Genomic DNA, 26,831 nt, shown 5'->3' on the forward strand with positions numbered 1-26,831 from the left:
AGTCTTGGAAATTAAGAAAATTGTTTTAAATCCTAATCCTTTAATTCTAGGACAAAGCTAGTATAAGGTTATAAACTTATACTATAGAGCAAAAAAAGAGTGTTATGAAACCTTCAAATCGATCATCTCAGCTTCAAGCTATATATATATATATATATATGGAAAAAGTTTATATAAGGTTGCAACCTTAAAATGTAGAATTACATATGCATCTCAAAAATCCATCGAAAAAAATTGTATTAAAGTTAAAAAACCCTCTAATTGATCACTTCATCTTAACATTGAGATGTATAAACATGAAAAAAGGAAAGAAATTTGAGTCCTAGAAATAGTACATCTTGCAACACATTATCTAAACAGTTCATTTTCAAGATTTTTCATATGTTTATAGATCTTCTTGATTTCAACCATTTTTTTATTTTAAAATTTTATAATGAGAAATGAAAATAGATTGTCAAATAATCTTAAGAATTTTTTACACCAATGCTCCATGTTACGATAAAATTTGGCGGTTCACTTTAATTGGATTGTTTAAGGTTGCAATCTTATAGAAACCGCACCCTATATATATATATATATATATATATATATATATATATATATATATATATATATATATATATATATATATATATATATATATATATATATATATATATATATATATATATATAAGATGAACCCAATCCTAAAATAGTGTATCTTGTAGCAAGTTATTTAGACAATCTATTTTTTATACTGTCGACTGTTTATAGATCCGCTCGATTACACCGCCTTAGAAATTTAGAATTTCAGAATTAATATTGAACTTGAATTTTCAAGCCACTATAAAAATTTTAAAAAAGTTTATATAGAGCCGAGGTTCTAAACAATCAAATTAAAGCGTACCTCAAATATTTTACTAGAAAATGTTGTTTTAATGCCCAAATGTCCTCAAATTGATTATATCGACATCAAGTACATGGACAAGGGAAAAAAATTGATTTCAAGTTCCGGAAATAGTGCTTCTTGTAATGCATTTTGGATCGTGAATTTTTAAGATTTTCAAGTTTTTATAGATATGCTCGATCTACACTATTATTGGAGCTTTAAATTTGTAATTAAAGATTAAAATATAGTTTAAAGTTATCACAAAGATTACAGTATTGAAACCACATTTCTCGACCCTATTTGAAGGTGCGCTCTATTTTGATTGTTTAGAGCCTCGGCTCTATAAAAACCGCACCCATAAAATTTGCAACACTAATTGCGTCTTTTTTATTGGGACTGTACGTGCCATTAGGTGATTATTTATGGGCATTATGAATTTAATGACGGTTCAAAAGGGCAAAGCGGAAAACGAAAAGCAAGCGAAAGCTGAGGGAAACACTCACTGACCATCGTATCGGTGCACGAAGCTTCTCTCTCTCTCCTCTCTCTTCGCTCGCAGTAATTCAGTATATAACAAGCGAATGTAACAAGCGAGAGAGAAGGAGAGGAAGAGAGAGAAACTCTCTCTCTCTCTCTTTATGCGTGTTTGTAGCCATGGATTTGCACTCTGCAGAGAGTCTCAAGCAGTTCAAGTTTCTCATAGATCAAGGTGATGCTCTCATCGTTGTGGACTAATTTTTTCGATTTGTTTTTTGGTGGATTTGGGGTAGAGTTTGCAATGGTGGAATTTTGAGGGTTGGTTTTTCTGTTTTATTTGGTTGGTTTTGCAGTGGACGAGCCGTTGAAGAAGACTTTCGAGGTTGGTGCTCTTATTGCTTGTTGGTTAGCTCTGTAACTTTGTTTTTCAAATTTTAAGTGTGGTTTTAGATATACCTCTTTGCTTAATGGTGAAATTTGAGATGGTCGGTTGCTGGATGTTTACTTTTTGGTGAGTTATTGTTGTTTTTGTGAAATATAAGAAGCAATCGTGCAAGCTTATACAGATACTCAGAGAGACTCTACACTCTTTTCCTTCAGTTGGACCATGTTCATTATGTGAAATTTTGATGGGGTTGGCAATGTTTCTGACAGGCAATGGAGTGGCCTCTCTCTCTGCAGATCTCTGTACATTAAAGTTTGGCTAGTTCCACTATGCTGAACTAACGCTCTCTGTATTTCATACACGTTTGGTATCATGTTTTGTGAAGCAAATTCTGATTGATTTCTCAATGAATTCTTAATAACCGTAATATTTCTCCCTCCCATTGGTTTTTGGTTGGTTCAATGATTTCTCAGTATATTAGAGAACACCCACTGGAAATATGTGGATCTTTCAGGATATAATGGGTTGTGAAAGTACAATTAAGCTTAGAGAAGCAGGCCTTAGGCAAAGAAAAGTTAATTGCGCAGCTGATGGACTCATTGACACAGGTTGGATTCCTTCTAATTTATCGATTCAGTATTTCTTGAATCTATCAAATTTCTAATTTCACTTATCAATCCAATAAAAGCTCTAATCGTAGGAGCAATGCATTTTAATTCTCTTTTTAAATTTGCCTTTCATACATCATATTTTTTTTGGGTATAGAAATACCCAAGAAAAAAGCATCAAAATTTATTAAAAATAAATAAATAAATAAAGCCTCGCCCCAGGCCCTGGACTCAGCCCTGGCGCAGACGAGTAACTTGTCCAGTATTGTACAACACGAAAAGGCCTTAAAAAATAAAATAAATTGAAAAACTTGTTTAAAATTAAAATCAAAAGTGTAAAACCGAAACAAAACGAAAGGCAACACAAACAGTCCAATAAAATTATATATATATATATATATATATGGAAAATACTATGCAACATCTATAGGCGAAAATGAACAGCGATTTCGTCTACTCCCATCACCGTCCAAAGTTCATCGCGCGGTCACAATTGTCCGGTAGTGTTTTATTTTTCATTTTTTTTCTTACAAATCGGAATGATTTGAAATTTGAAGCATGTATTCATCAAAAAGAGGGGAATCTTTGAAAAATATAAAAACAATATTTTACATGAAAAATTGACCAAAATACCCTTGAAAAGTTTTAGGGGTATTTTGGTCAATTTGTTTTCACCGATAATTTTTTTATATATATTTTTATTAGATGCGCCTCAGTAAGATGGACATATCTCCAAATTTCAGGTCATTTTGATTTGTAGAAAAAAAATGAAAAATAAAACACTACCGAACAATCGTGACCGTGCAATGAAATTTGGACAGTGATGAGGGTAGACGAAATCACTATTCATTTTCGCCTGTAGGCGTTGGGAAGACTTTTCCTATATATATATATATATATATATATATATATATATATATATATATATACATGTAGAGCAATAATCCAATGCAACAGTTGTATCACAGTAAAATCAACGACACTTCTAGAAAACGATGTTTGTGGTATTTGTATGATCTCAAATTTTGCACGCACACTCTCTTCATCTCAATAATCAATCCCCTAAAGAAAAAAAGTTCAATTTGAATCTTAGATATTGTCAAAATGAGTTTCTTCCAAAAACGAATCTAGACCATTCATTTTGTGAATTTCAGGATCTTAGCCTTTATGAACTCAAAATCATTTTTTTCTTTTTTAACATTGTTCATCTAATGATAATAAAGCCATCCAAAAAAATTGGAAATGAAAAAATCTTTCTTAGGCCTAGATCTAAGCATCTCACCAAAATGAACGGCCTATGTTAATTGGGCTTAAAAAATACTTTCTAGGTTGTGTTTTCAATTTTTTCTTTTTTTGTGATTGTTCATTAGAATGAAAAGAGTGTATATTTCAAAATTTGGATAAATCAAATGGGCCTAACATTAGTTTTTTAAGGTTGTTGCATTATATTACTATACAACCGTTGCATGAAATCATTACCCATATATATATAAGTTGTTGCATCATATTACTATACAATTGTTGTATGTATGGGCAATGATTTCATGCAACACTTGTATAGTAATATATATATATATATATATATATATATATATATATGGGCAATGATTTCATGCAACACTTGTATAGTAATATAATGCAACAACCTTCAAAAACTAATGTTAGGGCCATTTGTTTGATCCAAAATTTAAAATATACACTCTTTCCATTCTAATGAAGAATCACAAAAAAGAAAAAATTGAAAATGCAACCTAGAAAGTAATTTTTTAGCCCAACGAACATAGGCCATCCATTTTGGCGAATGCTTAGATCTACGCCTTAGAATGATCTTTTTTCTTTCTAAATTTTTTAGATAATTTTTTTATCATTAGATTAACAATATTAAGACATAAAAAATCACATATATATATATATATATATATATATATATATATATATATATATATATATATATATATATATATATTGATCTACATGGATTTAAAAAAAATTGAACTATGGTTGGAGAAATTTCTAAGCCCTTTTTCAAACACTTCGAAAAACTCCGCCAGATTGGGGGGAGCAACATACTCTCGCAGTAAAAAAAAATAAAGGCAAAAGTTAAACAACTACTTTGTTTAGTTATTTCTCATCCAAAAGTTTTTAAAATTATTGAAACAGATGCCTCTGAACTTGGTTATGGTAGAATCCTAAAACAAAGATTTCAACCAACTGAAAAAGAAATATTAGTAAGATATACCTCTGAAATTTGGAACCCAGCACAACAAAATTACTCAACCATTAAAAAAGAAATTATTTCAATTGTCAAATGTGTTACAAAATTCGAAAGTGATATTCTAAACCAAGAATTTTTTATAAGAGTAGATTGCAAAGCTGCCAAAGATATTTTAGAAAAAGATGTTAAAAACATAGCATCCAAACAAATTTTTGCCAGAAAGCAAGCCATTCTTTCTTCATTTGATTTTACTATAGAATATATAAAGGGAAAATCTAGCTCCCTGCCTGACTTCTTAACCCGTGAGTTTTTGCAGGGATACTCGAAGGAAAATAGAAGTTAATACATGTTGCAGTAGTTATCAGAATACGCACAATAAGGAGGTAAATGAAAAAGCTAAAAGCCCAAATACGAAGCCTAGGACACCTTATATTGAAAAGGCGTTAATACCTATAATGGTTATTGAAAATAAGCATGCTCTAAAAGAGTCTAATCAAGTGGTTGATCTTTATCTTATCGATAATACGCATCTTGAAACAGGATACAAAACCCAAGAATATTATGAAAAAATATTGATCGAAACAGAGTCAATAAAAATTTTTCATTATAATAGGAATAGCAAAATTATTGGCTATTCAAAATTTCAAATCTTAAAGATCATCACATATGAAGAATGGGGCTTTGATCCCCTGAAACATAAACATCTTTCAGGAACCCTAAAAATAAGGCCTTACAATTATTATGACTACATAAAAGCTTGGGATGTAGTCTTGTTATTTCAAAATCCTCAAAGGACTATAGTTTGCTTTTACAATTCCAACTAAGCACTAAAATAAGTGCATTTCCACAATGGTTTAAAAGATGGATGTTGTACTGTGGACCTACTCCAGACATCTATCCAGAGAACCCAAAAGAAATCATATGAGCTCTTTCAGGCCTCTAATAGAGGAATAAATCAAGTAGACATATGTATGCATTTTACAACACTATTTGAAATTCCTTGAATTCTGAGACGAGATTATATAATAACTCCTAATAATAATGGATGAGATTATCTCCCTTATTTAGAAAGGAGGGTTATGATAAAATGGTGGGATTCATTCGAAGATACTTATCTTCACCCACAAAATATAAAACTTGAAAAGCTTATACAAGCTAATCTTGAAACTCCAAATCCTAATAGGATTGATGAATATTTCAAGCTCTTAAAAGAGCATAATCCTAATTTGTCAAATAAAGAACTTAAAAAACAATTATTATCAGCTCTAAATGAAGAAGAGTCAGTTGATATGCCCTTGACGTCCTCAAAAGATAAGGAGGAAGACCATGCTGAAGAAAATGAAGATGACTCCTATGGAGTTCTTACTCCTATCAGACGATAAGGCAAGAACAAAAGGCTGGCCCGACTCCGAGGCCCATCAATTGACGAAAGCACTTACGCTATCAACTCAATTATTATCCAACAAAGAACACTTTAGCTACAGGAAGGGAATCTCCACTGTAGCAACTTTTCCAGTAGCTATTTACCCTTTGTCGGCCACCTATCTGTTGCCGACACTGTAGCTACTTACCCTTTGGCGGCCACTTGTCTATTGTCAACATCTTTATGTCTCATCTTTCATGAGAAACCACGTGACGACCCAGTTGGAAGCATCTTTTTTGACCTCAAATAAAAATTTGAAGTCCGTCATCCCTCTATATAAAGGGAAGAAAGCCTCTATATAAGAAATTTGAGGTTCGAAAAGATGCTTCCAGCTGGGTCGTCACGTGGCTTCTTATGGGAGATGAGATATAAAGATGTCGACAGTAGACAGGTGGCCGACAAAGGGTAAGTGGCTACAGTGGAGATTCTCTCCCTGTAGCTAAAGTGTTCTTTGTCGGGCAATAATTGAGCTGATGGCATAAGTGCTTTCGTCAATTGATGGGCCTCTTGTCTTGGATTATGTTGGAGTTGGGCCGGCTCTTTGATCTTTGCCTTATCGTCTGATAGGAGTAACGACTCCATAGGAGTCATCTTCATTTTCTTCATCATGATCTTCCTCCTTATCTTTTGAGGTGGTCAAGGACATATCATCTTGCTCTTCTTCATTTAGAACTGATAATAATTGTTTTTTAAGTTCTTTATTTGACAAATTAGGATTATGCTCTTTTAAGAGCTTGAAATATTCATCAATCCTATTAGGATTTGGAGTTTCAAGATTAGCTTGTATAAGCTTTTCAAGTTTTATATTTTGTGGGTGAAGATAAGTATCTTTGAATGAATCCCACCATTTTATCATAACCCTCCTTTCTAAATAAGGGAGATAATCTCATTCATTATTATTAGAAGTTATTATATAATCTCATCTCAGAATCCAAGGGATTTCAAATAGTGCTGTAAAATGCATACATTTGTCTACTTGATTTATTCCTCTATTAGAGGCCTGAAAGAGCTCATATGATTTCTTTTGGGTTCTCTGGACAGATGTCTGGAGTAGGTCCACAGTACAACATCCATCTTTTAAACCATTGCGGAAATGCACTTATTTTAGTGCTTAGTCGGAATTGTAAAAGCTAACTATGGGTCCTTTGAGGATTTTGAAATAGCAAGACTACATCCCAAGCTTTTATGTAGTCATAATAATTGTAAGGCTTGATTTTTTGGGTTCCTGAAAGATATTTATGTTTCATGGGATCAAAGCCCCATTCTTCATATGTGATGATCTTTAAGATATGAAATTTTGAATGGCCAATAATTTTGCTATTCTTATTATAATGGAAAACTCTTATTGACTCTGTTTCGGTCAATATTTTTTCATAATATTCTCGAGTTTTGTATCCTGTTTCAGGATGCATATTATCTATAAGATAAAGATCAACCACTTGATTAGACTCTTTTAGAGCATGCTTATTTTCAATAACCATTATAGGTATTAACGCCTTTTCAATATAAGGTGTCCTAGGCTTCGTATTTGGGCTTTTAGCCTTTTCATTTACCTCCTTATTGTGCGTATTCTGATAACTACTGCAACATGTATTAACTTCTATTTTCCTTTGAGTATCCCTGCAAAAACTCACGGGTTAAGAAGTCAGGCAGGGAGCTAGATTCTCCCTTTATATATTCTATAGTAAAATCAAATGAAGAAAGAATGGCTTGCCTTCTGGCAAAAATTTGTTTGGATGCTATGTTTTTAACATCTTTTTCTAAAATACCTTTGGCAGCTTTGCAATCTACTCTTATAAAAAATTCTTGGTTTAGAATATTGCTTTCGAATTTTGTAACACATTTGACAATTGAAAGAATTTCTTTTTTAATGGTTGAGTAATTTTGTTGTGCTGGGTTCCAAATTTCAGAGGTATATCTTACTAATTTTTCTTTTTCAGTTGGTTGAAATCTTTGTTTTAAGATTCCACCATAACCAAGTTCAGAGGGTTTCAATAATTTTAAAATCTTTTGGATGAGAAATAACTAAACAAGGTAGCTGTTTAGCTTTTGCCTTTATTTTTTTTACTGCGAGAGTATGCTGCTCCCCCCATTCTGACTGATTTTTTCGAAGTCTTTGAAAAAGGGGTTTGCAGTTAGCCGCCATATTTTTGTAATAATCCGCAATATAATTAAGAGATCCTAAAAACCTTTGTAATTAAGTTTTATCTTTGATTTCATCAGGGAATTTGTCAACAAATTGCAAAACTCTTTCAATAGGAGTTATAGTACCTTGCGAAATATTGTGTCCAAAAAATCGGATATTAGTTTGAAAAAGCTTAATCTTTTTGGCTGAAACTACCAAACCTGCTTGCATAATAATTTTATGGAAAAGATGCAAGTTTTTCCAATGTTGCTTTATAGATTCAGAGAATATAAGTATATCATCGATATAAACAATTGTAAAACTCGTGTATGAATTAAAATTTTCATTCATAATATTTTTAAATTCGAACGGAGCATTTTTTAATCCAAAAGGTATTACGTTCCATTCATAATGTCCAAACGGTACCATGAATGCAGTTTTGTACTTATCTTTTTCGACGATCTGGATTTGCCAGTATCCTGATTTCATATCAAATTTGGAGAAAATCGTAGCTTTGAATAGTCTGTTTAGTAAATCCCGTTTATTAGGGATTGGATACCGAATCCATCTCAATATTTTTTTTATGGTTTATAATTGATTACTAACCTTCGAACTCTTGTTTCTAGCTCTGCCGCTTTTCTAGATAAAAGGCTGGGCAGCTCCAAGGAGAGTATGATTTTCTTAAAAGATTTTTCTCCAATAAATCTTGTATTTCTTTTTTACAGATTTCCAAAAGTATGCTATTCATCTGAATTGGTCTATATTTTGTCAGAATTAGTCTTTCGTCAAAATTTGGTTCGTATGGTAATTCTACCATATGTTGTTTTCTATTCCAAAAAGCATTAGGGATATCAGCACAAACTTATTTTTCAAGCTTACCTTGAAATATTTTAATTTCATTTTGAATATTAGGAGATTTCAATTTTTTCTCTATTGTTTTATAACTTATCTCTTCTTTAAGGGAGAGTAAAAATTTTTCTTTATTTTTTAGTTGATTCTGAACCTGATTTATTCCTTTTACTTTTGGTTTGTCCATAAATTCAAATTTTACTTTATGACCATCAATTTCATATTCTATGCCGGTATGATTCAATAGTTTTATTGGATATAAGAAGTTCAAAAAAGGTGTCCCTACTATAACAGCTTGGGATAACCTTTTTACTATTATAAATGGTAATATAAAGCAGGCTCCATTGTTGCAGACTGTTGCATCTGAAAGTTTATAATTAATCATCAATCTCTTGCCATCAGCAGTATTCAATATTTGTGTAGTTTTGTCAAAATATTTAGAAGGTACAAGACCTTCATTAATACAATTCAAATCAGCGCCTGAGTCGATTAAGGCGATAGTCTGGAAGTTGAACTCTTTGTTTACAACAATTGTAACATAAGTATGCCATTTTTGAGATATAACCTTATCAACTAGATTGACATATGTCAAGGTTTTCAGATTTTATCAGAAATATGATTATTTTCAGGGATGTTAAGGTCTTCAAATTCGTCCACCAATGGGATAACAAGTTCATTTTCTCCTATTTGAGGGGTCTCTAATTGTTCAATTCTTAATTTAAGTTGTTTTATTTCTTGTTGAATATTATTTACTTCATATTTTAATTCTTCTATAGTAGTATATTTGGAAGTTCCTCTAGATTTTTCCTTTTGTTTCATCATACTTATAATATTTTTAAATTCATAAGTAGATTTAGTAGAACCATCTTTTTGTTCAGGAAAATCTTCAAAGGGTTTAAGCATAGAAATATAGGCAAGGAAAACTTCTCTTTTAGCAACAGGATCCTTAATTTTGTCGATAATATCTAGAATAATATTTACTTATATATATATATATATATATATACATACATATTGATCTATATGGATTTAGAAAAAAATTGATCTATGGTTGGAGAAATTATAGAAAAATCTAAAGAAAAAGAGGAAAATATATATATTGATCTATATGGATTTAGAAAAAAATTGATCTATGGTTGGAGAAATTTTAGAAAAATCTAAAGAAAAAGAGGAAAATATAAAAATAATACATATGACAAGAGAAACAGAAAGAAATATAAAAAATTTTCAAATCATATACATAATTTCTATACATTGATTCCTAATTTTATATATTTTTTTAAGTTTTTAGGTAGCCCAAGTTGGACCCGAGTGCGTGGCTCGGCTAGGAGCCGAGTCCAAGTTGCTCGGCCTAGTATGAGTTTCAAATCATTGCCTAGGATACATGGATTTGTTAATTTATCATGTCTTGTCTGTAACATCACTTCATATAGTTCTTGAAAAACCTTTTTGGGTGACTGGGAAAATAAGTCTCTCTATAGCAACAAACTTTGAAGCATGAGTATTTGATTTGTTTGGTGGTTTATAAATTAGTGGTATGTTTACCATATCTTTTTTTTTTTTTTTTTTTTTTTTTTTTTTTTTTTTTTTTGTTTTGTAGGGGGGGGGAGGTTGTGTGGGAAAGAAAGTGTATGTGGACCTTAGTCTTAGAAACTTTCAGTTAGATGCCAAATACAAAGGTGACAAATTCTCATAAGAAATTTGAAGGGGCTAAGAGTCTAAAATGACTTATTTAACTGAATAAATAAAATTGGCGTCTCTACAGCACTTCATCTTATTTTCTTGCTAGTTTGCTTCCAACCAAATTGTCTTGTGTTCCCATGTATGATTTTACGTTTTATTCATTATTGACTGAGTTAATCTTATCATGACAAACTTCACTGTCTTTATATCTCCATTGTTATTTATGGTTGCAAGCAATGCAACTGTTTGTACTTCTGTAGATTCTTTGTTTTAATGTAATATTTTTTTATTTCTGAAATTGTTTGGAAAGTTGCATGATGATAAAAAAAAGTGTACAAAAGAATGCAATGGTTTCTCCTCATAAGATTATTCCTCTCTCATATTCCTCTCATACATGATGGATCCATTTGTCAGACAGGATTTTAAAACTTGGCTTGGGCTTGGGAGTGGGCCCTGCCCAAGTCGAGTAACTCGGGTGACTCCAAATGGACTCGCTTGAGTAGTGTACAACCATAAAAATGGACTTAAAATTTGGAAAAAAAAATACAAGGAAATTTTTTTTTTTTTTTTTTTTTTTAAAGAAGTACAAAGCAAATTAAACTGTAACTACATTGAAAGTCCAAATAAGATGGGAACTGCTTTTTTCAGCATGGAATATTCAAGTGACAGTGGGAGGAATGAGACTTTTACTATCAAAATGAAAGTGATATTTTTGTCAATAATCATTTGGGGTTCGACATAACTCCATGTCATCCTCAATCACAGTTAATATACTTGCTCAAGTTTTTTTTTTTGGATAATTAATATACTTGCTCAAGTTTTCTATATTAATACTTTTTTATTAATTATTGGCATTAATTCTCCTTGGGGAATGGGCTTTGTGTAGTGGTGGGGTCCTAATTACATATGCTTTCTTAGATAAGATAACTATCGTCTCCCTAAAACATGTTGAACAAATTAGCAATATTATTGTTTTTCTGTGCTTCATACTTCGTTTTAGTTAAATGATTTTATTGCAAAGAAATGACAGTCTTCTGATTCCATCAAAGTTATCAAAGGAAAAAGAAAAGAAAGAAAAGAAATGATCTTGCATCTATTTGTTCTAGAACATGCACCAAGGATACCCAATGGAGACGTTGAAACGATTTCTCAGGGCACGAGACGGCAATTTGGCGAATGCAAACAAGATGGTAAGCACCCAGTTGTTGGGAATGGATGTGAATTTATGCCGCTTTCATGAACATAAGTGGCAGCAAACTTTGTTCTTTTCTCCATTTCCTGATGAACATTCCTTGTTGCAGTTAGTTGATTGTTTAAACTGGAGGATACAAAATGAAATCGACAATATTTTTGGTGTAAGTTTTCATTATCGCTGAATCAGTGAAGTGTGTTGTAGGAAGTGTGTGTGAGCTTTTTTTTTTTTTTTTGGGGGGGGTTGTAGTTCAGTGGGGAAAGTGTCCCCTTCCCGTGGTATTATAGTAAATCTATATTGTTCTATGGTCCTTAAATTTGAAAAAAAATGCTATATTACTTTTGCACCCTTGACTTGATAATCTGCTTAACCTTTATATTTGTCTATTTCTTTTAAATCTTGGTTGTCTTAGTGTCACAAGAGACTCTCTCTCTCGCTCTCACTGTGCGCATGCTGATGTGCATGCTCACATGCTTTTCTTTCTTTAAAATGCTGACTTAGTTAAGTTCACTAATTTTAGTGTTTCCGACTTATAGAACTGAAGGTTTTTTTTTTCCCTTTTGTTTTAATCTTTAACTAAATGTATCAGATATACAAGTTAGACATGCATAAGTTAAAATGTTTGTACAAGTTAGACATGAACTTTATCGTAGAATTCATCCTCTTTTTTACAACTTTGTATGTGGTTGTATAGGGGCCCAAATTATCAAGGGACACATACAGAATGGTGCGTGATTCACAACTCATAGGATTATCAGGATACTCCAAAAAGGTACTTCTTTGAACTAGATAGAAAAATTGCAAACTTAGACAATATATGTAATTGGGATACTTTTGACTTTTATGCTCATAGAACTATGACGGCATCTATTAGCTGTAAATGTCTCCTTCCATTGGGGCTTTGTTTCTTAAGGTGTTTCTGATCCATTATGTGTGTTCAATTCCATGTTCATCTCTTGAAATCATTGTGATTTCTCCCTCTGGTATAGCTTTCTGTTTTTGAAAAAATTACAACTACTGAGTAACTCCATCTAGGAGCTTCATCTTATTAAACATATTCTGAGAGATATGGAAACCCAAATTAAAGGTGATGATGTGTGTTGCAGAACAAGTGCCTTCTCACTTCTGATATATTCAGTCACTCCATTTTATGGATTCTGAGAGCTTAGATTAATACGAATTTTCACTATATCAAATATATTTTAAATCTAAAAGGAACAAAATTTAAAGCCATGACTTTGTATGCTATTTGGATTGTTCTGTCCATTTTGGAGGGAGCAAAGACATGTTTGGTAACTGCTAAATTATGGCTCCTTTTTGCATTGCTTGATACTCAGTATGATCAAATTATAAAACAATGTTGGTTATAAGCTATCCATGTTAGGCAGCATTGTCATTCTTTGTCTTTTGTCCTTAATTTACCGCAGTGAGAAGCATTTTGACAACTGCATAATTTCATCATGCAGGGGCTTCCAGTATTTGCTATTGGTGTTGGACAAAGCACAATGGACAAGGCATTTGTAAGGATGTGACCACTTGTCTTGTTATTTTACATTGCATGTCATGTTTTATTTGGTGCATATTTTAATAAAGGAATCAAGGGAAAAGGAGTTATTTCTATTTTGGTTGAATTGTTTCAATATTCCAACAAAATGTGATTTTGGCATAGATATAGTTAAGAAAATATGTTCACCAAATAAAAAAAGAGTAGTGAGGTAATACTTTTATCACTGATTTAATGATAAGACGATTTGCTCTTTGGTTGATCATAATAATTTAATAACAACAACAACAATGATGATGATAATGATGATGATGATGATGATGATGATTATTATTATTATTATTATTATTATTAATTTTATTATTATTAATTTTATTATTATTAATAATATGATGATGATGATGATGATGATGATTGGCGAAGGGAACATGTTGCTAAGCATGGGAATCATCCTAGGGATGGAGACAGCTCCGTACAACTAGGCTATGGTGAATACCTATTCATCAAAGAGATATTTGTCTCCTTGTCATTTATTTGATTGGAATTAATTATTTCGAAAAACTATTACAGAGTATGGAAGCTAAAAGGTCATATATTTGCATAAAATATGATAAGATTGCAACCATCTCTATACACCCATATCAGCCTATCTATCAGTCTTGGTTTGCTTAAAATGCACAAAACACCAGTGGCTGACTACTCAAAAACAAATCAGTGATCTGTACAAGTATGCTAGCAACTGGCCCCAGTATAATACATTGAACTTACATGTAACAGATTCCCTGGCATATGTGTTTAGCTTCCGCAAAAATACGCTCTAAAACCAATAATGGTCGATATTTTCCCATGTTGAATCAATTGATCACAATATTTTTGAAACATTAATCTCTCTCAACTTGTTGTGGTTGACATTTTATCCTTTTGGAACTATTCCAACTTGATATCATGTATCTTTTGATGGGTATTTTGAAATTAAATCCAAATATATTGTTAGAATATTAAGTAGTTGATCTCTCATGGGTAATTAGATAAATTTCCCAAACATAAATAACAAAGAAACATTTTGGAGTTCATCACTTAGAGAAGCACAAATCTTGTATACATGCAACCATACGTTTGATTATGAAATATAGCTAAAATACAGAAAAAGAAAAAGACAAGACTTTCAAATTGTCCCACTTCTCCTTCTAAACTATTTGAAATAGTCTCCCTTCTCCTTGGAGGGTTATCCCACTTCTCCTTCTAAACTATTTCAAATAGTCTCCCTTCTCCTTGGAGGGATACATAAACATCAAACTTGCATGTAACAAGATGATATCATTGTAACATGGCCATCTTGGTGTCCACTTTTGTATGCCGATTTCTTTTTTCTCAATACACTATAACAGGGAATCTATACATAAACAGTCTATTATGTCTTTGTTTCTGAGCTGTTCCTTTTATGTACTTATGCTATGAGTTTTAATGGTTTGGAAGTTTTTGGGCTTCAAGAATTACCATGAATGAGTTTAAAGAAATCATGCCCATAAATTAGAATCTGTAAGTTGCATCTGCAGGTTCACCACTATATTCAGTCCCACATCCAGATCAATGAATATCGGGATCATGTACTTCTGGTTAGTTTCCTGGTCCTATTTTTGAAATGTTTTATTTGTTATTTGTAAATCCATTGGATTATCATTTACAAGATTTTTGCTTATATTGTAGCCTAAAGCGACAGAGAGACATGGGCGATATATTGGCTCTTGCTTGAAGGTTTTGGATATGAGTGGCCTGAAAGTTTCAGCCTTGAGCCAGATAAAGGTTTGTTATGATATCTTCAGATTTTATCCAAAAATATCAGGTTGTCAAACAAATACATGCTATGTATACTTGTAAACAATATGGATCTTTTGGCTTTCTTCTCATCCTTAGTATTTTTCAACTTGGGAAACTGCATTTACCCACATTAAAAAAAAGGGACAGGAAAAGGAAAAAAGGTTCCCACATATACGTCTTTCATTATTTGTTTTGCTAGTCATTCTAGCTATAATGCTTCCCACCAAGGAGTAGCATGTTCTTTTAGATGACGTGCATTTGTTATTTGGGCATATATCCTCACAGGTTAGAAATAGGTCAACCCATGGACCCGAAGGTTTGCCCTGACCAGGTCCGTCTGGATTCAGATAATGGACCCGATGCTCAAGTCTAGGACCATTTGACCTTGACCCAACCCAGGTATGGACCTGGTCCACGTCTAACTTGGACACTGTTAGATCGGGTCAGGTCTGGTTCTAGGGGAACGTGACCCAACCCAAGCCAGTTTATGTAAGTATGAGTTATTACAAAATGTACTTTATCTCCTAAATATATATTATAAAATGCATAAAATAAATCTTTATATTTTTCTATCTAAACTCGGCCCCAAAGCTACCCAACCCAGTGGATCGCGTCCGGGTCTGGGTCCAATTGACTTGGACCCGACCAAGCACCGGTCTAACTTAAAGTTGGGTTTGGTCCAGGTTAGGGTCAACCCAGGCCCAACCGGCCCATTTACACCCCCATTTATCCTCATAATTCATATAGTGTGTGTTCCACCTTTGTACTGCTTAATCATGGTCTGCCCTTCTATGACCATGCGGTACCTTCTTTCTTTATTTCCTCAGAAAAGCATCTTAATGCTCATTTACGCAATATAATCATTTTAATGCTTAACCACCGTCATTGTGGCATGGTAGGAAGCTCTACCATGAGACTTTAAGCCATGGTTAGATTTGATAAACCCATTCTAGCTAACCCTTGGGATTTTCTTTCACTCCTCTGAAGGAAAATCTCCTGGTTCTCCTTCCTTTAACCACTTCTAGTCATGGAGTGTTGATCCCCTTAAGCATCCCGATATCTCACTTACAGCTTTTTATTCTTTTTCCCCATTTGTTGTTGCATGTGCTAGTGGATGTTTTGCTGTTCTTTTACCTGAGGTAGCATATTCCCTTCTTCTTTTTTTCTGCATTTGTTTCTTATTGGCTATTTCTGGTTCATACCTTTACTGCTGAATTGCTCATTCTGCTCTTAAAATTAACATCTGCTGTTATCTAGTTTGAAAACCCTCTTACTGTTTTAAATTTAATCAACTGCAGGTATTGACTACGATGGCCACCATTGATGACCTCAACTATCCGGAGAAGACTGAAACTTACTTTGTCGTGAATGCACCATATGTTTTCTCTTCCTGCTGGAAGGTGAGTTAACAAGGCGTGCTTTTTACATTTCTCTACCGATTTATTTCAAAGTCAAGATACATTGTATTAGAAAGTCAGAAACATCAGTACGTTGATGGATTTATCAAAAATTGCCGCCACACCCATGGTAAAGCAAAATCACATCTGATTATCTGATGATATTAGTGAAATGAATCTCGTTATTCTGAACTGACCTAATGGACATGACAAAATATCACATCTTTAGATGTATGCATATGGACTAATACATAAATCTAGATTATTTAGAAACCCAACTAGCCCTTAGGCAGTTTGCTTATGGCGACAACCTACATCACAGGTTGTGAGGCCCCTCTTACACGAAAGGACGAAGAGAAAGATACAAATTCTGCAAGGAAGTGGCACAGACGAGCTATTAAAGGTTAGTTTTCTACATTAAAGATTTGAGGGCCTATCCTATGCATGTTTATATGCTCATAAAAAAGAAAACGTTTATAGTACTAAGGTGGTTGGCATCTATCCAGGTCATGGACTATTCAGCCCTTCCCCATTTCTGCAAGAGAAAGGGCTCAGGGTTATCGAATAATGGATCAGAGAATTGCTACTCTTTGGACCATGAATTTCATCGCGAACTTTATGAATACATAAAGAAGCAGGCTTCCTTTATAAGGTGCAGCACAACAGTAAAGCAAGTGACTTCGGAAGGAGTCATTACAGAGCTTCACAAATTGGTTGACCTGACCAAGATAAGCTCAGCTGCCATATAGATGGCTATGTGTTAGTGATAGGTAAAAGAGTGTATGAAATGTATGTATTACAGTTAATTTTAGGTCGGGACGTAGCTTAATAGGCACCAGTGCATCAAATTCCACGAGATTTCCGACACCAAGCTTGCATTGTTTAAGAGGGGGTTCCTAGTAAAGGATGTGAGGTTCACAGAAAATAAATGGGCCTCTAATCCTTGACTGAGGGAATAACCAAATAACTGATGTATTGACAAAGTTAAATACCAAATGAAGAGGTATGGTGGCTTTAGTATTTTTCAAATCCGGTAGTGGGGGAAAAACCGATTTACTGATTTATTGAAAAAGTTAATGCTCGGTGGGTTTAGTGAATTGGATTTGAATGTTCTGAAACTGGTGGCAGTCGTGCCTTCTGATACTTGAGATCTTGTATGTGCCATATTTATGCCTTGCACGCTGTTAACTTGTGTGGGCATATTATTTGCATATGGAATGGCGTTTAAGGGTCCGAATTGAATGGCTTGAGAGTCTGAACATAAAAGGCAAGTTATGCAAAATCTCAACAATCTGGCTGATGCTGGAAATCTTAAATTGTAATTGGGTGGATGATTCAGATATTATGCTGGTTATTTGCAAGCCGAGAGAGAGATCCCTCTCATATCATCCACCAGGGCTTTGGTTGAATTAATGTTTGAAAACAATTGGCGACTCAAGAGTGATAGAAATCTCTCTCTATTTCTTCCTCTGATCACTGTAGTATTATGGAACTCGGCTCTCTTTCTTTTACTGTAGTATTTATGGGGCTCAGCTCTCTTATATAGTGAAAGTAATAATTAACATTAAAATAAAAAATAAAAAATTTGAGAACCCTAGCTTCCCAATGATAGTTGTTTTTCCCTGACAAATATTGGATATTAAATAAAGAAAAAGACCCCGGTTTCTATGTGGCCAAGCCTGCATATGTAGAAATACGATCCTCATAATAAATCTATTTTTGAGATTGATTGTAAGACTTTATTTTTAGAGACATGTAATCTCTAACCTGGAGATCATGAATATGAAAAAATAAATAAATTTTAAAAACTTAAAATAATATTTTACATTTGGACCGGTGGTTTCCATTATTTTTAAATGAAATACCATTTTTAAGATGGATGCGTTACACTTTTTAGACTGCACATGTAGAAATGTAGACCGGCCCGCATGAAACAATTTTCCTAAAGAAAAAGTTCATTTCTCAATGATACTTGTGTTTCACCAACATATTGGATGCCAATTAAAGAAAAAGTTTGTGTAGGATGCCAACAGTACACTATAGGGCTGAAAACCTAGGGGCCTAACCTTATCTTAGTGGCTTCTTTTGTACATAAAAGTGCATTTTTCAGAAATTTTGCTCTTTAGTATATTTTACTTTTTCTATCCAAGTCAAGTGAAACGCATCCTTTGAAAAGTAAAACCAAATTATTTTTATAGGATATCTTAAAATTTCGTACTCCTTTTACATATAAAGTTGAGGAAAAGCATGAGCTATTAAATTCATTTCAGGTTTGTTACAAGAATGTTATAATCACCTTTAGCCATTAGATTTAAAATACCCTTAATCTTTAGATTTAAAATACAATGGTTAGAGGTGTACCATTCGACACCACCACTGAAAAGCCCAAAATTTTTCTTAAATTTAACTTAAAATTTGTGACACACCCTTAGCCACCTTATTTGCCAAGAGTGATTGTGGCCTTATTTACTAAGATGGATTGTGTTCTTGATTATTTGCTAGGCATGATTGTGACCATGAAACAAAGGCAAACAACCTTATGCCATACAATCTCCACACAATAAATTTTCAGATGGTTGATAAGAGTTGCCAAGGACAAACCAGGAACTCTCTCTCTCTCTCTCTCTCTCTCATATGATCATATAACAATACTTTTATTATGGGAGAATAACATTTTTACATTAAGTTTGGACTTCAGACTAAACCAAGTCTGAGGGACAATCAACCTGCTCATACTAGCAAAAGAAAAATCCCTTTAAAACTCAAGACCTAACCTACAAAGAATACTGATATATTGCCCATACAAAAAAAAAACATCATTCATTTTTCTTACACTCAACTTGCTCATACAAAGGGTTTTTCCATTCCAAAATGCATAAAAACCTCTTTTAACATGGCACTGCTTCAGTGTGACCTCTTGTAGATGCAATAAGCAACAGTAACAGAAGCTACAGCCCCAATGACTGCAAGGGCAGCAAATGTATCCTCTCTTTCCCATGTATCAAGCCAAGGAAAAAGGTCTATTTTGCCTCTGGTGCTCTTATTCTTAATGGAGCTCCTTGCCGCCTTCTTGTCGCTCCCAAGGGCGGTAAGAACCTCCTGTGGCTTCCCATCTTGGCAGCAAGAAGTCTTGCCAATTTCTCCACAACAACTCACGCCATTGATTTGAGGAGGCCTTTCATTGCATTCTTTCTCAGTCTTCTCCGGGAAGATACCATTAGCATAAGCTTTGTTGCCAATCAATTGTAGCCTCTGGTCCCGGGCTCTCTTTTGCTCCTCTTTCGATAAACCCATCTGACCCCTGCATATAAGAAACTTGGCCTTGTTAATTTTGTCTCAGTTTCTAAATATATGGTCTCTTCTTTCTTTGTTTTCTGTTTTTTGTCAGGGAGGGGGTGGATGTGCAGGGTTTCATAATTGTAGTAAATATGGGTTGGAACCCAGGCTTAGAACTCCACATTGATAGGTGCAGTCCAGATTATGAGGATAAAAAAAATAAAAAAACAGTATATGTAAACCTGAAGAGGAAAAAAAGGAAAAAATAGAAAAACATAAGAGGAAATGTACACCAAAACCTGACTGCCCATTTGCCATTATTTTATCTTGCGAAACATTTTCAGCATGGGGATGCATAATGCTGATACATATAATACCTGCTTTCCCAAATTGAAAATATCGATGTTGCATGTTTTTTGGAGTGATGGATTTTCTGAAAATTTGATTTTCAGTAAGTAAGAACTAAAGGAGATGCTAAAGGTACTTTACAAGATTAATGCAATAGAGGTGGGATATGGGCCAGTAAAGGTAGAATGTGTGGTTTTCTAAGAAAAGACATTATAATGTATTATCCAGGAGAGGGTTTTTTTTTTGTTCTTCTTCTTGTAGTGGTTATATCAGAAACTAAATCTCGAAAGAAAATTGTTTCATACGGGCTGGACCGCATTTCTACAATATGCGGTCCGGAGGTATAAAGCATCCATCTTAAAGATGGATGCAAATAGGTGGTCCATCTAAAAACAAGTGTAACTAACGGTCCAAATGTTTTTTTAATATAATTATTATTTCTAGTTTTCAAATTTTTTTTTTTTTTTTCCATATTCATGATCTCCATGTTAAAGATTATATATCTCTAAAAATAAGGATTAAATTATATTTAAAAAAAATATTTATTGCCAAGCCCGCTTTTCTACAATATGCAGGCTGGCCGCATAGAAACCGTGTCCAATCTAGAATGCACAACTTGGCCATTCAGCCATATTTCTTGCGTTTGCTCTCAAGATTCAGACCCCATTACACTTGTTTCAGCAATCAAGGTAAATTAGTAAAACGAAAAATATACAGACACCAATAGTGTTGAATGATCTATGCAAGCAACAAAAACAGAACCTGAAGAATTGATATTAGGAGCAAATAAAGAATGTGTAAGAAGGGTAGCAATGCCTGCGAACCTCCATAGGCGATCCACAACTTCTCCCTTCCCCATGTGTTGGTCAAGCAGAACAGAGACATCGGCTGGAGTAACATAGCCATACCTGAATGAGAAACAGGCAAACATTTATTTCTAGCACCAATAATTCCAAAAAAAATAAAAATTGATGTTTCCTATCATTCAAACTGAAGAAGCATCAGGAATTGAAAAGCTCAAGCACAGAAATGCCACTCAAATAAATTAGAGGTTGCAAGTGACAACAATATTAGTAAAATTACAAAAATACACTTATATACAAACACCCAGTCTGTGGGTGGCTCACTCTTTTTGTACATTTTCCTTATATATATATACATAAACATATGGGTTATGTTAGGGTGCTCACGCTATAAAATAATTTATCATTGTACTCAATAAATTTCGACACTTAGATAACCTTATTTTGTACATGGAGTTGCTTTTTAGTAAGGGTATTTTTTATCATTAGAAGGGATGTAACGTCACCTACATGTGGTGTGACATCACAGTATTAAATGCTACTCGTGCACTCTACGTGGGTGATGTCACACCCTTCCTAATGACCAAAAATATACTTATTAAAAAAATGCTCTATGTACAAAACAATGGTATAGAAATGTTCAAAATTTGTTGGGTACAATGATATATATATATATATATATATATATATATATATATAAAGTAACATCCTAACAAAGAAAATAACAGAATTGAGAATTCAATCACACACATAACCAAGAAATTTAAGTCAAGGTACAGCTTTTAGTCATTTTGCAATGAGATAGGTAATTACCAATGGCCTGTAACTTCCCCACCAATATTCAAACAAAATATGATCACATTCCCTGCATATTTATGCCCCCCAATGTGTGAGCATGGGCTGATAAAGACTTGGCCACTAAGCTGTCGTGCTTCAACCTCCTCTTTAAATTTTTTGACTAGAACAGGCCCACAAAACCCACATCTTCGATCTCGACTACCATGAGCGCATACAAATACATGCGATCCGGTTAATACATCAGGAGTTCTTGAGAGCCACTCTTTGCCTTTCACAATCACATCTTCGACAAAAGAATCAACATCAAAGTGAGTCAAACCCCTGCACCATGCCAAAATAATCAAATTTACTTTTCATTTGTAATAAAAAAAATCAAATTTTTAATTTCTCAAAAAAAAAAAAAACACAATTTCAGGAATCTAAGATTTTCATGTAACCATTCTCACTCCAAAAGGTACTCAAATTTTCAGTAATCAAATGTTCAAGTAACAATTCTGATTCAAAAAAGAAACATAAATCATATTGTATTAGAAAGAAAACCCACAGAACAAATTATCAGGAAAGCCCCAAGTTTTTTGTGCCACAACTGCATCCAATTCTCTTATTCATAATTAAATGTCTTCACCTATATCTGATCATATCTGGGAAAATCAAGACATCTCCATTAGAAGCCTCAGTTCCATCACGTCCCTCACATATGGTCAAGCGAGTCTGTCGAAGAAAGTCTACAAATCACAAGAAATAGAAGGCAGCATATAGACAACACTCATTCAAAAACATACGCCATTATGTTGTATGAGAAAACATACGCCATCATGTTGTATGAGACATGACTACTGTATATGTAGTTGATATTGATACCATATGCCTTTCAAAAACACTAAAAAAAAAGAAGAAAAAAACAGAGAGAGGGAGAGAGAAACAAAAACAACATGGAAACAAAAATAGATATGAAAAGGATCATCAATAATAAACCAAATGCACATAACTTTGAGCTGGAACCGATTACAAAATATAAACAGGGAAGAAAAAACTATTGTGGATGATGAATCATTCGAAACTTATGTATTTTTCATGAAAACAATCTCATATATCAAGTGAAAAAAATAACAAAAATCACAAAAGAAACTTATCAATGACAATCAACAAAACAAAAACCAGAAGAACACCTCAGGATAACAAATGAAACAAGGATTAAGGGATTCCTACCTTCTTTTTTATATCATTTTTCCTTGATTTGATAGCAGCAGCAAGAAGGCGAGGAAGTCTATCAAACTCAGAAGCCTCGACATGAGAAGGCCATGATTCAGGGTTCTTGTAACAGAGAAACAAGTGCCTTTCATATGAATCAACAGTCCCTACCAACGGGAGCTGATACATTTCTGATCGCTGAAACCCTAACTCCTCAAGCTCTCTTTCATGGCCACTCGATTCCGAAGTAAAAGTAGCATTTTGAAAAGAACTAGGGTTTATAGAGGATTCTGATCCCGTCCTACTAAAACTACTTGAGCTACTTAGGAGGGGAGGTGTGTTATCACTGAAAGGTGCAGCCATAGCACAAATTAGAGTTCCTGCAGAGAGAGGAAGGGAGAATTCAAGAGGGGAAACCAAATTAGGGTTTAAAAAAGTGAGAGAAAAAGGAGAGATGTGTAAAATTCGAGAAAAGGAGATGAAATGGTGAACACGGTTGGGTTCCATTTAAGAGCAGTGCCAGGTCAAGGAGCAGGCTTTTTTAAAAAAAAACTAAACGGTAAATAAGAAAGGAAAAGGACGAAAATGCTAGAAAAATTAATTTAGAAAAATTTAAAAGAAATATTTATTTAGAAAAATGGTTTCACAGGGCTGCAGCCCTATCAAAATAAGTGAAGCCTCACCTCATAGCTCATCGAAAAATCAATTCAAGCATTGGAAAACCTTTACATCGATTGATCAGTAAAAAAAATAAAGATTTTAAATTTAAAAGAGTGTATATTGTAATAAATTATCAAGACCATCTATTTCACCCGGGAAATAAGTATTCATTTATTCGCAAGATCTGTACTGTGTTTTGAGTTTCAAATTTTATTGTCAGTATTGGAAATTGATTTTAGATTCATTGCAGAGATTTATGTCACCGAAAGTGCTTTCTGGACAAAAATTTGAGGTGAGGCTTTATTTTGCTTTCATAAAGCGTAGGCCTTATAAAAACTTCATCCATAAATTTAAGTGCATATGCCAATTTTATGGTTATTTAATAATAGAATTATATACAATGAGACAATTTACCTTTGGTATAAGGAGGTCACAATTTATTACAACCATTCAATATGAAATCTGATAGCTTGGATGTGTCATAAAGTTTAAGAAATTTTCATTTGAAGTTTGAGCTCAGCAAATGAAATAAATGCAATCATCTAATTTGACATACAATGGTCAAAATTAATTGTAGCTACTTTGTACCAAGCGATTCGTTTAGAAAGACAAATCCATGCTTTTCTACTAGAAAAGATGGATTCGGTTTGTATAAAGCTGAGGCCCTAAACAATTAAAGTAAGGTGCATATTTAAATACTATCGAAAGATAGCCTTAAGATTTATTTTCATTTTTAATTATAAATTTTGAAATTTTAAAAATAGTGTAGATTGAACAAATCTATAAACACTTGGAAAATTGGCGGTCCACAAAATGCATTACAAAATGCATTATTTTTAAGACTTCAAATCTATTTTTTCTTATGTCCATACATTTTAGGGTCGAGATGATCGATTTGAAGATTTTTGGGCATCGAAACAACATCTTTTAGTGAATTTTTGAGGTGCGCCTTAATTTGATTGTTTAGGGCATAAACTTTTTCCGTTAACATTCAAGGCACAACTAAAAAACCCGTTAAAAAAGGTTATTCCAATGTTGAAAAGCCCTTCAATTGATCATCTCAAACCTTGATATGTATGAAAATGGAAAAGAAAAATTTTCAAGTTTAAGAAATAGTGCATCTTGTAACACATTATCTATAATATCTATTTTCAAGTACTTGTAAATCTGGATAATCTGCATTAGTTTTTTAATTTTAAATTTTATAATTAGATGTAAAATAAATTTCTAGATCATCATTAAAATTTCCAACATCAAAATTACATCTTTCGACAAGGTTTGGAGGTGTGTCTTATTTAAATTGTTAAAAGTTGACAAGTTATTACGAAAATTTTATAATGTGCAAATAAAAATTTCTTGGTCAAAAAAAAAAAAAAAGTTGACAATTTATGCAAAATACACCCTATAGAGTTTCCCAGTGCACTTTTTTAAATGGAAAATATAAGAAAAATTTCCGCGTATATCCCACATAAATATTATAATTAAAAAAACCCCCCTAAGCTTTATATATTGGGAAAAGTTTATATGAGTTTTCAACCTTAAAATGTAGAATCACATATGCACCTCAAAATCTATCGAAAATATTGTTTTAATGTTGAACAAGCCTTTTAATCAATCATCTCGACATTGAGATCTATGAATATGAAAAAAAAAAAAAAAAAATTGAATTTCGGAAATTGTGCATCTTGGAACATAATCTAGACCGTCCATTTTCAAGATTTTCATATATTTATAGGTCTACTTTATTTTAATCATTTTTAAAATTTAAAATTTTCTAATTAAGTTTGAAAATAGATTTTAAAATAATACTAATAATTTTTTACAACAAAATTTGAAAAAATTTTAAGGTGCGCTTTAATTGGATTGTTTAAAGTTGCAACCTTATAAAAAACCGCACCCTTATATATTACACGTGTCTTTTTTGTCATCGGTTTTTTAATTCCAATTTAGCCTCACTCCGGACATCGCAAATTCGACATCACCACGCGAGTTGATGACTTCAGATTTTCAATAACTTATAGGGTCCATGTTTTTTCTTTTTTTGACTTATTTTTCAAGAAAATCAAGGTCACTTCAGATATTAAAATATTCAAATCAAAAGTGACGAGTTTCAATATCTAAAGTGACTGGTTTTTTTCCCTAAAAACTGACTTCTAAAAAAAACAATATAACTAAGAATGTTGAAATCTCTAGTAAGTGACTTCGGATTCAATCTCAAGGGTAAAATTAGAATAAAAATAATAATATACAAAAGTTTGCAGGGATTACAATATTTATATGGAATATATTGGAAAAAAAGTACGAAATATATTCTGTTGAATGTTTAATTCTTGTTTTCATGTGAAATTGAAAATGTGGTGTTCTATTTTTGCTATGTTATGGGAAACTTATCTGGAAGTGATTGGCGCTCCCATTCTCTCTTGTTTTTACCGATGACAAACAACAAACTTCGTAAGATTGTATTAAATATAACATGAGAGCGGGCTATAATGGCAAAGATGCGAAAGAGTGTCGCACGATGCAATTGGAAAATATGGTTTGGGATTATCAAAAACGGCTATTTATCTTTTGTGCATGGAGGTCACATTCATTTTGTCTTTTGAATTTCATAATAGGTCGTTGTAAGATTACCATTGAATAACCGTAAAGTTCAAAAGAAATTTTTTTTTAACATCTTTACACATCTCAAGTCATCCAATTTGACATATAATGAGTGGAAATAATTATAACCTCTATATACAAAATTGTATATAATCTCTTTGTAGAAAATCTTAGTTAGTTACGCTCCTCCTAAGCTCTAACTTAAATAACATTTCGGTCCTTAGACTTTCTAATGTACGGGCGCCTATAACTTACCCCCTCGGAGCATATTATACATTTGCTCCCTTGGGTGAAAGACTTGCACAGGAGGATTTCTGTTTTGAAGTTTTAAAATCTACTTGGGAATCACAACATATGAGTATTATAAAAAATTGATTTTGACTTCCTACATACAAATCACAATTGTGACAGTCATTTTCAGTCCACATTTTTTTAAGACATATATGGAGCACATGAATTTATTTATTTTTTTCTTTTTGTTAAAATTGCTAGCTAAGTTGAGGAAGCTGCAGCCTCAATCCCCAAAATTTGGTCCTAAAGAATCTTAGATGGTTTTACCCAGTGTTTTAAAAACGCCGAGTCGAACCGTACTCGCTCGGTTCGACTCG

At 33.0% G+C, this 26,831-nt stretch overlaps 2 protein-coding genes across 10 annotated transcripts; one reads left to right on the top strand and one right to left on the bottom strand.

Annotated features, from left to right (window-relative positions):
• Positions 1 to 1,468: 1,468 nt before the first annotated feature.
• On the top strand, positions 1,469 to 17,575 carry LOC18442023 (phosphatidylinositol/phosphatidylcholine transfer protein SFH2). 9 transcript variants are annotated; one of them, XM_088868751.1, is made up of 13 exons: positions 1,469 to 1,579; positions 1,701 to 1,729; positions 2,002 to 2,155; positions 2,247 to 2,340; positions 11,666 to 11,825; positions 11,937 to 11,990; positions 12,522 to 12,599; positions 13,294 to 13,347; positions 14,888 to 14,947; positions 15,039 to 15,134; positions 16,448 to 16,549; positions 16,869 to 16,949; positions 17,053 to 17,575. In XM_088868751.1, exons 5-13 carry the CDS (start codon positions 11,745 to 11,747, stop codon positions 17,293 to 17,295), a joined length of 849 nt encoding a protein of 282 aa, XP_088724877.1. In that variant the 5' UTR covers positions 1,469 to 1,579; positions 1,701 to 1,729; positions 2,002 to 2,155; positions 2,247 to 2,340; positions 11,666 to 11,744; the 3' UTR covers positions 17,296 to 17,575. The 9 variants fall into 9 exon arrangements, with proteins under 9 accessions (XP_088724877.1, XP_020527630.1, XP_088724874.1 ...); XM_020671971.2 differs by having other exon boundaries at positions 11,742 to 11,825; XM_088868748.1 differs by lacking the exon at positions 2,002 to 2,155 and having other exon boundaries at positions 1,701 to 1,752; positions 11,742 to 11,825.
• Positions 17,576 to 19,181: 1,606 nt separating this feature from the next.
• Positions 19,182 to 23,501, bottom strand: LOC18442022 (Sucrase/ferredoxin-like family protein). The gene is made up of 5 exons (XM_006852246.4): positions 22,981 to 23,501; positions 22,397 to 22,482; positions 21,787 to 22,092; positions 20,995 to 21,078; positions 19,182 to 19,847 (listed from the first exon to the last, which is right to left on the bottom strand). Exons 1-5 carry the CDS (start codon positions 23,467 to 23,469, stop codon positions 19,451 to 19,453), a joined length of 1,362 nt encoding a protein of 453 aa, XP_006852308.2. The 5' UTR covers positions 23,470 to 23,501; the 3' UTR covers positions 19,182 to 19,450.
• Positions 23,502 to 26,831: the final 3,330 nt, after the last annotated feature.

This window comes from Amborella trichopoda, chromosome 6 (genome assembly GCF_054954075.1).
Source record: "Amborella trichopoda isolate Santa Cruz 75 chromosome 6, AtrichopodaSantaCruz75HAP2 v2.0, whole genome shotgun sequence".
Classification (NCBI taxonomy): Eukaryota; Viridiplantae; Streptophyta; class Magnoliopsida; order Amborellales; family Amborellaceae; genus Amborella; species Amborella trichopoda.

Excerpts from the sequence above, each read along its gene's own strand:
- LOC18442023 (XM_020671970.2), top strand. The coding sequence starts at position 1,509 with ATGCGTGTTTGTAGCCATGGATTTGCACTCTGCAGAGAGTCTCAAGCA. Across the intron at positions 12,600-13,293 it reads TATCAGGATACTCCAAAAAG|GGGCTTCCAGTATTTGCTAT; the intron begins GTACTTCTTTGA and ends TTCATCATGCAG. Across the intron at positions 16,550-16,868 it reads TTTTCTCTTCCTGCTGGAAG|GTTGTGAGGCCCCTCTTACA; the intron begins GTGAGTTAACAA and ends CCTACATCACAG.
- LOC18442022 (XM_006852246.4), bottom strand. The coding sequence starts at position 23,469 with ATGGAACCCAACCGTGTTCACCATTTCATCTCCTTTTCTCGAATTTTA. Across the intron at positions 21,079-21,786 it reads GGGGAAGTTACAGGCCATTG|GTATGGCTATGTTACTCCAG; the intron begins GTAATTACCTAT and ends TTTCTCATTCAG. Across the intron at positions 19,848-20,994 it reads GTTGTGGATCGCCTATGGAG|GGGTCAGATGGGTTTATCGA; the intron begins GTTCGCAGGCAT and ends TCTTATATGCAG.